General features: G+C 39.2%; 1 protein-coding gene across 11 annotated transcripts in view; it reads left to right on the forward strand.

The window, feature by feature from the left end:
• LOC107085548 (neurexin-1a-like) overlaps positions 1 to 14,365 on the forward strand; it is a 97,551-nt gene extending 83,186 nt beyond the window's left edge. For 9 of the 11 annotated variants that reach the window (XM_015375922.1, XM_015375912.1, XM_015375917.1 and 6 more), the window contains 2 exons: positions 10,746 to 10,821; positions 13,168 to 14,365. In XM_015375922.1, the coding sequence (XP_015231408.1) occupies positions 10,746 to 10,821; positions 13,168 to 13,472 (381 nt within the window). In that variant the 3' untranslated portion in view covers positions 13,473 to 14,365. The remainder of the gene's footprint in view (positions 1 to 10,745; positions 10,822 to 13,167) is intronic. The other 2 variants (XM_015375913.1, XM_015375920.1) reach the window with 1 other exon arrangement.
• Positions 14,366 to 15,590: the final 1,225 nt, after the last annotated feature.

A 15,590-nucleotide genomic window follows, 5' to 3' on the forward strand; every position in this document is an offset into this window, starting at 1 on the left:
AGCACGAAAATAACAATTTTAATTCATAAATTTTAATTCATAAGGATCTTCTGACACAGTTTATTTGCATCTTAGAAAATCTTTGAAACTGGTTTTATTATTTCTAGTGCTCATGCCTGTTTTTTTTTTCAAGATTTGAAATCGGTGATTTTATCACACCCACAAGACCATAAAAAAATCAAATATAAAACAATTACACAGGAATTCAGGTGATACAGAGGAAAACTTCTACAGATCCAATATGAGTTCTTTGTAAACAAAAATAAATACAATAACAATAACCAATGAGGAAAAAGCAAAGCTGATATTTTATGGACTAATTTTAAAAGAGAAAAATACGCAATAAGAAGGAGATGGTTACAGTAGTGGCGGACATGATAACTCCTTCCTTCCTTCTGTCCTTCCTTTCTTCCATTGTGACCTTACCTCTGTCTCTCTTTGTGTATTTCTCTCCATCCTTTCTAAATTAATTTGTTTTCTTCCTTTCTTTTGTATTTTCTTGTGCCCCTTCTTCCTTTAACCTCTATTGTCCTTACTTATCTCTTGTTTCCTATCTTCCCTATCTTTTCTTTCATTGCAGTATTCCTTTGCTTTCCTCCCTCATGCCCTACCGCCCCATCCTTACGTATAGCGCTGCATCATATCAGAAAATATTGGAATGTCGCTGGTAGATATTGAGATGATGATATCATTTGCAATATGTACCTGATTTCATCAGTGCTCCTATTGTTCTGTGACCTTTAGCGTCTTTGATTATGTCATTTGTGTCTGGTGTGAGCATCAACTGATGAGACAATTGGTCCTACTGGCTAAATAGTACATTAGCGTATAAAATGGAAGTTTATAACATTTGGAATATATTAGCTAATGGTTATTGCACTCCAAATTGTCCTTTGCCACATTATAATTGCACACGATAATACTGAGATATTTGTACTTAATTACTATCATCAAACCACACTTACATCCTACTGACCCACAATCTTCTTTCCATTTTTGTCTTCCTTCCCTCCTCCCATTAGTCCTTCCCTCCTTTTTTATTTGTCAGTTTCTCCTCTTTGGTTTCTTATTTAAATCTTACCAACTGTAATATTGTTTCACACAAATTCACAGTGAACATGACTGCCCTTGAGTTTAAAATAGACGTTAAGGGCTGTGAACTAACGAAAATAAGTCTAAAAAAATCTTAAACAGAATATATGATCAGATAATGTCTTTATTTGATCCCTGAATTTTGTGTGGGATGCAAGTCATGGCTTCTTTACCAATACTTTCAAAGAAAATGAATAAATCAGAGAAATCCTTAACAGATCATATAAAACAAATTTGATTAAGACCATTTTATCTTATCTCACAATAAAATGTAGGACATTTACACAAATAATAAGGTCTACACAATTAAAAACAGATATTATTTGTGCTTTTATGGCTGAATAATAAGACTGTAAACATGGATTGCTTGAACTTTATTCAGTCTTGGACTGACTATATGGTCATATATCTTCTTTCTAGTGTTCTTCAGATCTCCTCCGCACACAAGTCTCATTACTACTCTACAATCATCCTGTAGTATTACAAAACTTAATTAAAAAGCACTCATTGAAGATTCATTATGAGGGCTGCTATGAGAGGATTAATATGCACACAGTCCATTTATCAAGACTAACAGAATATCAAGATGTGTCAAGGGGTGACTTTTTTTTTTACTTTGCAACTGCCAAGGCAAGTTTCTTCATGTGTAATATTATAAATTGAGCTTTTCCACCAATTACGTCACTTCTGTTAAATAAGAAGCAAAGCCTGAGAAATAAGACATTATGGATGAAGAATAACAATAAACAGAGAGCTTTAATTAATGATCACAAACTCGGTTCCAGTTAAACAAAGGGGACAATTTCAGTTTTCAACACTGTGTGTCAAATAAAAATATCTTAAAAACTGATATTTTTAGTTTTCTATGAATATAAACATATCTTGCATCATTTTCAATTTGCATAGATATGTGAAAACAAGGCTGACCAAATTACCTATTGCGGGGAGGAATTGTCTTCACAATGTAACAATATTATTATTATCATTATCAGTATTTATAATCCTAAATATTAGCTGCTTCATGCAGGCCTGCTCTAGAACACCTAACCCTTGGCCTCCAAGCACCTCACAATATGTGCTTCCTCCCTCTGCCACCGCAGTCAGCTGCCTGCCTCTTCAGTGGCTGACCAGCACTCTTGATTGATCCATGTTTTAAAAGAATACTATAGCTTTTAATGAAGACACTAATCATAGTTGGAAACCTCCATCTCATATTCTATTCATCCATTAGTGAATTATTAGTCAATCAATTCATCCCTCCATTCATTCCGTCATTAAATCCATCTATCCATCTATCTTACAAAAACTTGGGTGACTCTGGAAATGTGAAAATGAAAAGCTATGGGCTAGAATTTACAAATTATACAAATTTTGTATTTTTCAACTTGAACTAGAAATCAAAATGATATGAAAATAGCAAATGTTTTAAATACTGTAATATAAATAGGATAAATACCAAAGCATTGTTTTCTCTTGTTGCTGCTGTTGCAGGAGGTGATTTATAATTTCCTCCTTGCATTTCTCTATAACTCTCTATATACAAACTCAGATTTATTTAAAGAAGAGGTTCAGATATGATTAACACTGCAAGATTTAAAAATTTTCAGAGGATTTCCAAAACTTAAGAAAAAGACATGATGAGGAAAAATCTGAGATAAAACAGTTTTGGTTGTTCACAGTACACACACACAAGCCAAGTTTAAAGGTAGTTTTAAGTGAAAAGGTACACCTCAAAATATGTTTTGAGTCAGTCAGTTTATAAGGATTATGATCTTACCTTTCAATTTTTGTTGTATTTGTTTCGAGCAGCAGATCCCAGCATAAAGGTGGGCAGTCTCATTGAGAATCTTCATTGAAATCTCCCAGAAGTCAGAAAATCAATCTGGGATTTTCTGCTGCCATTATTTGTGGCTAAAGCTTATTATAAACTGTTTTTAGGTGGAAAAAACTCTAAGTACCACAATAGTATAAGAAAATGATTATTTTAATTGCATTTTGAGTTAGTGTAGGTATTCATTAGAACCTTTTTGCCACCTTTGAGTAAGAAAATATTTTAGTGGCATTAGCAGGGAACTCTCACTTCTCCTTCTTCTACGAAAAAATACTCTCTCTTGCCTTTTCTCTTAAACCTAAAATGAGTGAAACCCCCTTATATATATATTCATCATGTTTGGATGCAGTCACTGTCTCCGAGCCAGCTCGCAAATCAGCTTCTCTGATTGGTTGACGAGCCACGTCGAGCTTCAAAAGTTTAAATTTTCAACCTCCAGTTTCTGATTTTAACCAGATGCTCATCCAAATGTTGATGCATGCAGCTTCAAACAGTGAAATTAACATTACAATTTATAAAGTGCAGCAGTGATCAAGAATGTAAACAGTGTAGAAGAAAAAAAAATCCAGTTTAAAAGTCATGGTGCCAAAGGCATTGATATGGAAAGGTTCAGTGCAGTGCAAAATAAATTAATGTGCTGCAAAATGCAGTAGAACATTGCGTTGTGTTAAATTTAAAGGGATTGTTTAAAAAAGCAGCCACCTTAGTAGTGCAAATATGATGTTGCAATTGTGATGTAGAGTTTAGTTTAGAGTTTCAACAGTTTAACAGCGATTGCAGCAGGGAAAAGGCTGTTGCAGAACCTGCTGGGCCTGCAGCGGATGCTGCAAAGCCTCTCCCCAGAAGGCAGTAGGGAGAACAGATATACTATTAACATAACAGACATGGCAGATTCATCTCCACGATAATCAGACCTCTCTGGAAGGACTGATCGAGACAGAACAATTGCTGTGTGAACTGAAATTGACCTGATTGCAAATTCTCAACTAATTATAAGAACTTCTTACAAATGTTTTTGCAATGAATGTTTTGCTAATGGAAAATGACATAGCTTTACAAATCATGTCTTTAGAAACACAATGAAAATCAGACTTCAGAAAGAAATTATAGACAACGATAAATGATTATAACTCAGACTACAGGCAAATATGGGGTTGATATAAAGAAAGTAAGACCCATCCTCAACAGTTTGATTTCAGAGTTTTCCTCCATTGTTCAGATCACTACAATCAAAATGTTCAGCTCGTTTTGGTTGTCCCTGTCTGCTGCAGTTCTTCTGTGTTATAAAACAGCCATACCAGAAAGAAAATTCTACATGATACTAGTTGCCATGGAAATAGAGGGTACCACTACCCGCAGCTTACTTTCTCTCTCTGGCATCTAGACTCCCACAGAGAGCTGTTCCTCTGTGTATAAACCACCAGCTGTTTCAGACGTAAATAATGGAGCACTGATAGCTGTGAGCTAAGCCTCAGGCATCAATAATGGATTATGTGAGCTGGATTGATAAAGCTGCAGAGTGACAGCGATGTCATAGGGGCTTCTTTTCACACCTGACCTCTCAGTGTCTCGATGCTGGTGTGTGTGCGTGTTAAACAACCTGCTCCAGCTTTGTGAAGTTCTGATGTCAAGGTTAAATCCAACATGCAGAGTTTTACAGTAGAATCAAAACCCCCTGATGTAAACTAGGTCAGACCTGCTATATGCTCAGTATAAAGAAAAAAAGATTTAGCTCTTATATGAGTCATTCATGTCAACTCTCAAATTCTGTTTGTGGTAGAGTTCTGTTTGAAATGTTCCCTGCCTCATTCTATCATGTTTTCTCATTAGTTTTGCAGAAAGTTAATATATTACATAAAATGACTAGGCCACTAATAAACTATCATGAGAACTGCTGTCTTAGGGCTGGTTTATGCTCACAAACCAGGCCGCAGACACTGGTGCACCTCTCAAAAATTTGTAGGCGACCGCAGACAGTGCTGGAGACAGGAGGCCTCTGATTGATCAAATCTACATACGCTCTACACTATGCGTATTTCCTGTTTGGTATCTTACCAGCTTGTTTCTTTCGTATGACCGTCATTGTGTGAAACGACTCGTGAAGATGGACCAGCTAGAAGAGCGAGGTGCCCGAGAACGCTGGGACCCTTTTTCCACCTGGACCCCCGCTCTTCTTCGCCCTCATGTCCCTCCATTGTCGCACAAACTTGCCCCTTGCGTTTTTCCCCTTCCTCACCGCCTCGACCATATCTAGACCCACAGCTAGTTCGTGACTGTCCCTCTTGCATTGTGGTGTGGAAGACCACGCTTCAAAGTTGGGCTTAAATCAAAAATATCCACGTCATACCTACGACAAGCTCACTACGACACTCCTGCAGGAGAATAACCAGCAATTTAACCTTCCTCAAGGAGTGTAAACCACAAAAGTTGGCTGTTGAAAATCCTCTTTTTCAATGAGTACTTTATCCAAACTTATCCATTAAAATCTAAGCATCAAAAAATGTTTAATTGGAAAAAAGATTGTATGACAGAAACATGATCCCATTCCGGGATATATCCACCTCCTTTGAAGCCTTTCTCTCCTTCTCATACACTTTGTAGACTCTTTTTCTCTTACGACCCTCGGCCATTTTCAAAGAACCGGGTTGAGAAAAGTGAATTTTAAATGACTTTCTGAAACCGTAGCTCACCACAAATATGTGCCTGAAAATGCGCATGTGCAGAAAAAGGTAGCTAAATGGACGAGCACGAAGGACGGTGTTATTTAAAAATATCACCAGAATGATTGACAATTAGGAGGTCCACTTATTGTGTTGATCCAACCAGAAATAAAAGATTGTCTCTATACCTTTAATACAGCAATAATTTACCAATACTCTGGTCAAAACCATCAAACTACGGGTTGCTTCTTAAGCTTGCTATAGGCAAATCATGACCTGTTAGAAAAGAAATGTCACTTCAGGGTATCGCCTGTGTTGTTACATATGAGTTTATTTTCTGTCCTAATTACATGAGGATTAATGAGACATCAGTCCCATATCGCACGGCTAAGTCAAGTCTCAAGTCTTTAAGGGCTGAGTTCTAGACTGTACTCAGACAGCAGCTTGCGACCCACATGTGATTACTTTGCCCATATGCAACCCACATTTAACTTTTTCAAAGGAGTCTGAAGGGCCCGATGTCAATGTTTTTCATTAAAAAAAAAGTTTTCAGCCACTTTATTTCTGGTGCTCAACAGATACATATCTGCTAGATTTTAAAGCATTAGCAGTCTGAGCAGTCACGCCACATTTTGTCCTGCCTTTACATTATAGATCAGTTAACAATCACTGACAAATGAAATGCTCTTGTGAATAGTTGTGCTCTCTGTTTTCTTAACTTTTTGCATCTTGTTATGATGTGAGGGTAATATTGGCAGCTTCCATTGCCAACATTTTGATAACAATACAGACACTTGCCTACACTGTTACTTTTTATTTAACAAAGCTTACTGAAAATTCTAGTAACACACATCTATTAATACATCCTTAAAAAAGTGCTGTGTGACATCTCATGAAGCATTCAGACAGATACTAACACAAACCACAACGCAAAAAGTTTTGAGCAAAAACTCAGACCTGAGCGTCATTACCTGATGTGTGAACGCAAGCCAAGTCAACAATACGATTTTTTTTTTGGGGGGGGGGGGTTGCTAATATTTGTCAGTGCAACCAAATTACATCATTTTGAGCTTCTACACCCCCTGTGTGGCATCCATGTGGACAGAATTTCTGTCACTACCCGATCCGTCCTGGAACCATGATCCGTACCATCAGCTCATTTGCGCGTCTGCAACCAGATATAGATACATAATGCCATAAAGTACTTATGTCTTTCCTTTAATAACTAAAGAATGCCAAAACAAATCTTTAAAACATTTTTTATGACTTTCCTGAGACAATTTAATGCGTTTTACATTTTCTGTTAAACAGCTTGACATCATCATTGGACATGCTCAGAGTAGTCCAGCAAAATATGATTAAACCATGTTTATCTTGTTTTTGTTGTTGTTATTATTTCCTTCCTTAGATTATGCTCTATATACAATACAGTTAACACAAAAGGAAAAACTAAAACTCATAAAGACTAGATTTATGTTTAAATCCAAAGCCAAAAAAGTTAGCTCCCCAAAGAAGCGTAGGATCCCATTTCCGGCACAGAAAAGTGATAAAACAGAAATAATTTTAATGCATTTATTTTCTCGGGAAATATATTAATAACCTTTAAAACCTCATAGATTAGTAAGCTTACTATTTTTAAGGAGGGGTAAATTTTAATTGACATATTTTTTACGAATTAATATCGAGGGCGACCCGGACGCATATCTGGTTATGCATGCGCAAATGAGCCGATTATACCGATTGAGCTTTCGGGACAGTTCGGGTAGTGACACACGCAGCTCCTTTTCAGCCCAGTTTGTAAGTTTGTTAGGAATAACCTTTTCCCCATGCTTGTCCTGGACAAGTTAGAAGAGGAGCCTGCAGCTTTTCTATACTCTATTCAGTTGCTGACAAACTCCAAAAACATATTTCACTAACATCACAATAGAGGGACTTTGCATGCCAGCAATCTGTGTAGCTAAAAACACTGAGATAATAGTTGTGGGTATTTGCATTAGCATGCTTTTGTAGCTCAATGAGTTGTGATACATTTTTGATTGATATGGTGTTTGGCAAGACATAAACATATTGCATAACAATTTAAGCACCTCTGCAAAGTTCTTTGACCACATAGTCTCCAGGTGGACAGTTTGCACACAGCTTTTGTCTTGTTTGAAAAGACTAGACAGCTTCTCTATTGAGGTTGCCTTGCGTTGCCAGGCAACTAACCTGGCCTTAAGCAGCACACACAAAAAAGGGTAGATAAAAACAGATTGCAAACACACAAACAATCAGGAGGATCCAGAACAATAAGCCCAGATTGCCGCACATTGCGTCACAGGTGGGACAGTGGGAGATGTCTTACTAAGGTGTTGCGACTCCCATTAATTGAGCAAATTAGTCTTTGGCATGTGTGTGTGTGTGTGTTTGTCTGAATGAAAATTGGTCTGCTCATATTGCCAGTGGGTTTCTACTGCTTCTATAAGTGCTTTGTGCAGAAAGAATGTTTTCAGCGCCGTCTCCTGAAGTCCATGAGTTGATTTTTGTGTGGAAGGGATTAATAATGCATGACAGCTGAGAACCAGCAAAGAGATTGTGTGACTGTTTATGCTAGAGGTGCACTCCGAGTCCCAGATGAGGGCTTGGATTTGATGTTTCCTCTCTGTCTTTGGACGCGGCGCTTCTGCATATGTAGATCAGCTTTTTTTTTTTTTATGCAAAGTGATAAAAGAAACCTGGGGCTCAATATGGCCAAAATATTAGTGAAAGAGATTTTTTTTTTTTTTTTTTGTACATCCACACCTTCTCTCTCTGTAAGGTCTCTACTGACTTCAAACCTTTGTCTCCATCTTTTTTTCTGCTGCAGTTTCTCTTCTAAATCTCCCGACTCACTTTTTTTTCCTTTCTTCTCACTTTCCCTTTCTCTCTCTTATCCTCCATATCTTTCCATATTTACTCACTACCCCCTCCTCATCCTCCTCCTCCTCTTCGTGTCCTGTACCCCCTCCCTCCTAGTCTGTGGTTGAGCTCCAGTGATAGGCTGTTAATGCAGGCGTTGTATGAGTCTATCTCACCATCTGCAGTAGTGGAGCTAGCTTATCTCCTCTCTCTCGTCAGGATCTCTTCATCAACCCTGCAACTTCATCCTGGTTTGCTGTATGCCTGTGTTGATGAAGTTGAATAGAAACAGATCAGTGGAGCATTCTTGACTGATATAGTGTGTGTGTGTGTGTGCATGTATGGGTGTGTGTGAAGGTAGCAGGCAAGCTGTTGAATCTTCTGCAAATGTGTGAGGACATAGAGCAGGTATTATGTGTGAACAAGGCAGTCAGGGAGGCTTGGATGGCCGCTGGCACTGCTCGGCTGCTCAGGTAGAGATTTTACTTTTTAAGCATGCTACCGCACAGTTTACCTTTGTGTTTATTTCGTCTCTTGCAATAGTTAAAAACCTTTGTCTGTCTATTTGCCAGCATGCTTTTTTGTTAGACTTTGAAAAATTGGGAACAAAAGATGCAGACAGAAAACCGGAGCGAGGTTGGAGCATCTGATAGCTTCCGTGATCCAACAATGGGATGCAAATAGAGTTTAGTTTCCCTCATGTTCAGTGTGTCCCATGCAGGAGATGGATCGATACTCAAAATTGACACCTTCCCATTTCAAAAGGGCTGTCAGCTGATTTGTTGATGTCATGAATCAGAGGAGTGAGCTTATTAAATGTACTATTTTGATTATGATTTTGTAGGGCACATAGATTTCTCCGGTTTGGTGATCAAGTAAGGCTGGTAGGTATTAATCAATGGAAGATATCAGGGGTGATGCGGTTCATGTGCTGGGTGCATCCTGGCAAAGACACAGCGGGTTTATTGACTGGCTGGATGCCAGTGGCTAAGCTCATCCCAGCTGTCTATGACAGTCCAGTGGGTAGAACTGATTGGAAACCCCATGAAAGGAGAGAGACAGGGCCAAGCATCACTGACCTAAAACATGTTTCATGGCAACATAAACCACAGAAACTTGTTAGAACCAACATTGTGCCTCACAAGGAATGGGCAGACTTCTTTTCAAAGAATGAATTAATAATACTCTTCCTTTTGCTTAAACAGCTCTTGTTCCTACAGAGGCAAGTTGATGAGAAAGCAATGTTTAGCGGGTTTGTTGTTCTAAGACATCATCGGCCAATTAGTGCTTTGATTGGGTTCCAATTCTCCCTTAGTTTGGGTGTAATCTTGCTCTCAAGCTCTGCCGCTCTCACTGGGTTACTAACATCCACTGCAATGCATCACAATCCAATTTTAATTTAGTGCCGGCACCAAGCGCCCAGCGTGGTACAGAAGCACGTACACACGTTAAAAATCTCTCATGCCAAGGCGTCAAACGCAGGCGATGCTTAACGCTAGTTCATGAATATGCAGGGTGCATTTACACAGTATTAAAGAAAGACAGCTGCAGTTTTTATTGAAGCACTGATCTCACTTTTTTTCTCTTTCTCTGGAACTGCTATTTCTAAAATATCTATATTTAAAAAATCCTCTTCATCTGCCCATCTATCTTTAACCAACTCTTTCTTCTTTCCGCTTCACACACTCAGGCAGGAATAGCAAATCAATGCAAAGGTCCCCATTGAGTGTGAACACTCCCTTTTTTTTTATATTCCCCATCATTTTTAACAGCATGAACTTAGAGTTGCCATGGCAACAGGAGGAGCAGGACTGGAAAGGGAAAGAAGGCGCTTTTTCCACGGACAGAGAAAAAGCTACTGAGGTTATTCACTTTTAGAATATGAAACAAAGAGAAAAGCTTGTTAACGTTTTATCCCTTTTGCTTCTTATTCTGTATTAAATTCCCAATCAGAGATTATGAAGGCTGTAAACAGGAAGCAGCAAAATAAAAAAAAACAGGCTTCAGGAAATGAAGAGGGGAGGGCTGAGAGAGCAGGAGATAACGAGTAGTTCCCTAGTGGGTTAAAGGATTCATTGTCCGCCCCTCCCTGCTCTTTCTTCTTCTCCTCTTGATGTTGGCTGCCAGCCTTACTTAGAGACCGAAGCATTGGCAAAAGTGGTCGATGGATGGACTTCTGTGGGCTCACAGGTGTTGAACATAAACAGAAAGGATGCAAAGAACAGACTGTCTCTTTTGTCTCTTTTATTCCTGTATTATTTGATCTCAATGTCTTGTCTCCACAGAACGCAGATGACTTACTGGTAGCATCGGCTGAGTGTCCAAGTGACGATGAAGACCTGGAACCTTGTGACAGCTCAGGTGAGACCCGTTCAAAAAAAAAAGAGCACGTGTCACATCGATTTCTCCACTTGTTTTTCATGCGTCGCTCAGTTGTCGTGTTTTCTTCTCCCTTGGTCACTCACTCCTATGAATTTTTTATTTCCACTTCGGTTGCTGCCTTCAGGGTTCATCTTTTATCTTTGTGCCTTTCTCCAGTTTTTCTCACTCTCACCAGTTTCTAGTCTTGGAAAATGTTGGAGAGGGGTGGTTTCTGAGACTTTCTTTGGTTTGCATTTCAGCCCCTCTTCTTGTCAATCGGTTTTGGAACCATGACATGATAGCAAATAATTGTTGAGACAAAGCAATAAGACATCCTATTTGAGGATTGCCCATAGCATGTATGAGAGAGTGGTCTGGGTAAAAGGAACCAAAGTAAAACTTTTTCCACCTCGAAAAAAAATGCTATGTGTTCTGCAAAACTAATAGTGCACGAGTCTGAACACACCTTCCAAATCTCAGTTCAATTTGCATTTTTACTAAGCCATAATAAGGCTTTGCTCGTCCACTCTATAAAGATTGAGACTCAACTCTAATCCAGACATTTTGAATTGAGAAAGTTTCCTGGAGGGGAAGTGAAACATCTTAAAACTTGGAAAACAAGGTCCATTGGTTTGTTTTTTAACATTTTTGACCTGGTTGAGAAATCGAGAATCTTTACCATCATCCAAATTGTGAAACATGTTTTTGTCATGCTTTTGGGATACTCTACTTCAGCACAGAAAGAAGAGCTGGTCAGAGTTGTCAGAAAATAGACGGGAAAAGAAACTGGGAAATCGTGAAAAAAACATATATTTAATGCCTAAAAAGACTTAAGATTGTGTCAGAGGTTTGTTTTTCAGTATGAAGCAACAGCCCTAAACCTTGAGACAGAGCCACACTGAAATGGGAGCATCTCTTATACAATGACAAAACACTACTCAAGATCTATCTCCACTCACTTGATCTCATGGCTTTCCAAGACCTTTCTGGCAGACTTCCCACCAGCAGTCCCTATTACAAAATCAGTAATTGTTCTTTGGCCCAGGTTTGTTTCGAACCAGAGAAATATCTCAACCCATTTATGCTGAAACAAGGGTTTTAAAATAGACATCCAGTGACTGGTGCTGAAATCTAATAGCAAAGCAAAACACTCCAGGTAGCTCCATCATTGTCCACATTTGCAGTAAACTCCAATCCCTTAATGATACAGCTTCTAGCACTTTTTTCTTCACTCTTCCTAGGAGGCTGTGTTATATGAACTGCTGTACCTTTCAAAAGTTCAGCAAACAGCATGTGTAGGAAGTTGAAAGCTGTAAAGAGGTGAACGCCTGACTCACCAAGTTAAACTCCAGCACCTGACAGGAGTAGTATGGATGATTGCATGTATATGTCTGTGTAAGAATGGCTCATTTGAAGTCTAGCACCTGTAGCAAAATTAGAAAAAGTATGTTCAAGCTAGAGATGGAATTGGCCATAGCTGATTATTTTGGCAGTATCTAACAGATCTCCACTACATGCCACCCATATTTTTGGGGCAATTCTTGTAGTCCAGTTTGTTTTTCCTCCCTTGATAACATGTAAACAATTAAACCATGATAGCAAATGTTACACTAGTCTTAATTTAAATAAGATAAATACATATTTATTAACATATCAAACAATGAATAGCAGATGAAGGAAGAAACAATGAATTTGCTTCACTTGATCTCAAGGCATGATTGCTGAATCAAACCCACAAACACTTATCGGCCAAAACAGATACAAGAAAAAAAATACTATTATAGGTCAAAAATATATTGACCGGCCTGTTCAAACACTCTTCCTCCAGCTTGAACTATTTCAGGCAGAAAAAAGGGCAGAAATTAGTCTGTAGATGTACAAATCTGGTCAATGTATATCCAAAGTATTGTAACTGGATCAAAAGGATGTTCTACAACATATTTACTGAGGAAACCTGATAACCACTGTGTGCTACATGTTTCTAATTTATTTATTTTGCCTAAAAACAAAACAAAAAGAAAACTGCCCTTTAACCTCAACTTCACATTACTTTCTCATATAATCCATATAAAATATCCATTGTGGTGGATTATATTTGCTTGTACACTATCTCTGTGTCAGGTAATCTGTATTTAAATTGATGTGGGAACAGGCTCTAGGATCCAGTTAACAATTGCCTTGCTGCCATTATACAAAGTTCTTATCAAATAATTCATCATGATGATACACAATACCTTCTTAATCTTCATTCACTGCTTTTGATTGTAATTCAAACTAATAATTTATAGAGTTCTGAAAAAAAAATACACCCTTTTCTTTCACTTCTCCCTTGCCTCATCCCCTCAGCAGCCAGCCCTCCTTCGCCAGACGTGAGGCTGTTTCCTGGTCCGTCCGAGGTGGTGGTGGAGAGCAGCAGCACCACGGGCATGGTGGTGGGCATCGTGGCAGCCGCCGCCCTCTGCATCCTCATCCTCCTCTATGCCATGTATAAGTACCGCAACCGAGACGAAGGATCCTACCACGTTGACGAGACCCGCAACTACATCAGCAACTCGGCCACGCAACCCAACGGTAGCACCAAGGACAAGCCGCTGGGCATCGCCAAGATCTCTAAGAACAAAAGGAACAAAGAAAAGGAGTATTATGTCTGAGGAGGACACCCCCCCTTGCTCAGAAACAGAGAAATATACGTACACCTTTATATATTACAATATATGTACATAGATAGATATATTCTCCAAGAAAAAAAGAAACACTCATACACAAGAACATAGACATGGGGATTTTAATGTTTACTCTCCAATAATTCCACCTGCACACATGCCGTCAAGCACAAACATACATATTCAAGTCCACATGCAGACATTTAAGCACAAACATAAACACACAGACTGACCTGAGGGCTCGAGCCCTCCCTGTACAGTATTTACCAATGAACAGAGCCTCTGGCAGAGGCCTGTTTTATGAGCATTAACATCATTCCAAATGAGTTAGAAGCACCAGTTCAACTCCCAGTCACCATTTTGGCTGAGGCCAGGTCTGCCACAGTCGGACCTCTCTGTCTGGACTGAGAGGGGCGAAAATAGACTTTAAGTGAAGCACATGGCAGGCCAAGCGAGAGGCAGCGCACCAGAGCAAAGATGATGTAAAAGCACTAAGTGTCTCTTCCAAGCTTCTTGGCCTTCCTCCCTGTTAACAGACGGGACTTGATGAAGCACAGAGGACAGCAAGGAAATAAGCACACCAGTGGTTCAAGTTTAGCCCCGAAGCCACAGGACAGGAACTCGGTGTGTAGCCATAGAGACGGTGAATTATGAGAAAACAGGCACAGACAGAGCTCAGTGAGCTGCTGCTGTTATGCTGCAGAGCTGAGCTTTTTTACAGCGTCCTGGATAAATCCAAAAGAACGAAGCCGGGGAGACCAAGAGATGTTCTCCTGCACATGATACTTGAGACTTCAGATGCTACCTACAGACACCAGTCAGACATGACTGCAGTGTTGTCACACGCATACACACAGCACACAGGCACAAAACGAACATTTTAAAAAACAAAAATTTCCTTGCAATGCTAAAGACCCACAAAGACCTTCATAACTGACTCTGAAGACTATACAAGGGGGAAAAAAACATCACTAAGATGAAGATGAATATCAAGGAACATTCGGGCAGTGCAGACTCTGGGGAAGGGAGGTTTGTGTGTGTGTGGGGGGGGGTGGGGGTCTTATTGCACGTGAATTATCTTACTCCGTGTGATTTATACTGCGTTGAACTCCAGATACGCCACAATTAACTCCACCACCTCAGCTTCAATTATTTCCAACACTTACTTCAAACAGTTTGGTTTTTAAACATATTGTAGGCCCTGTCCACACTGACAAGGAGATTTACAAAGACAGATTTTTTTGTGTGTGTGTGCGTTTTGCAACTCCTGTCTACACGTAATCTGAGGTTTTGGTGATGAAAAATTGAGGATTTTTGAAAAATTTTCAAACTGAAATTTCTAACTTTTTCTTGTTGTTTTTCTTTTATCAAGTTGCCAAAAAACAACAAAAGGGTTCAAATAATTTTAACGTTTTCTTCCTACTGCCTCTCCTTTTCCAGCAAACTTAGCAGTTAGCTGAAGAAGTTATTGTTTGAGATAAAATGGTAAACCATGCAGATTTCCCACTCAGCCTGGAAAAGTATGGAATCAGAAAGAAGTCTGATATTTAGAGATAAAAGCTGAACCCTGGCCGTGTCATCGAAAACAGGAACTACTGTTGTTTGGGTAGAACATTCGTTCTAATGTTCCACACGATCTTGTTTTTCTCTTTATCGTAGTTAATATCAGTGCTATTGCCATCTGCTGGCTTAATACAGGTATTACAGTTTTTTTGTAGGCAGAATTTCAACAAACCCAACAAATAAACAAAACCGTTTATCAAGAAAAGATCTCCAGCGCAGTGTAGCCAGGGCCTGAATCTTTGAATTAAATCTCAGTTTAACAAAGTCGGACCATCTGGAGCGTGCTGCATGCCAGAGTCTCTGAGCTGTGCTGTAGAGTGGTGGTTTGTCAAAAGCTGGTGAAGGAGGTTGCCGTGCAACACCTGGATGTATAACTTTGTGTGTGGGCCACGCCCTGTTTTCTAGTTTGATGTCCTATAGGCCACGCCCAGTACACTGCTCCAACCGACCACCTTTTATAGTGAAAATCGGCTGAGGAACGGTATGACAGACATCAGAGTCATGTGTTGGAACTATATAAAGTCCTGTTCTTTATGCCATCAG

This window comes from Cyprinodon variegatus, unplaced genomic scaffold (genome assembly GCF_000732505.1).
Source record: "Cyprinodon variegatus isolate N-32 unplaced genomic scaffold, C_variegatus-1.0 Scaffold127, whole genome shotgun sequence".
In the NCBI taxonomy this organism is placed as follows: Eukaryota; Metazoa; Chordata; class Actinopteri; order Cyprinodontiformes; family Cyprinodontidae; genus Cyprinodon; species Cyprinodon variegatus.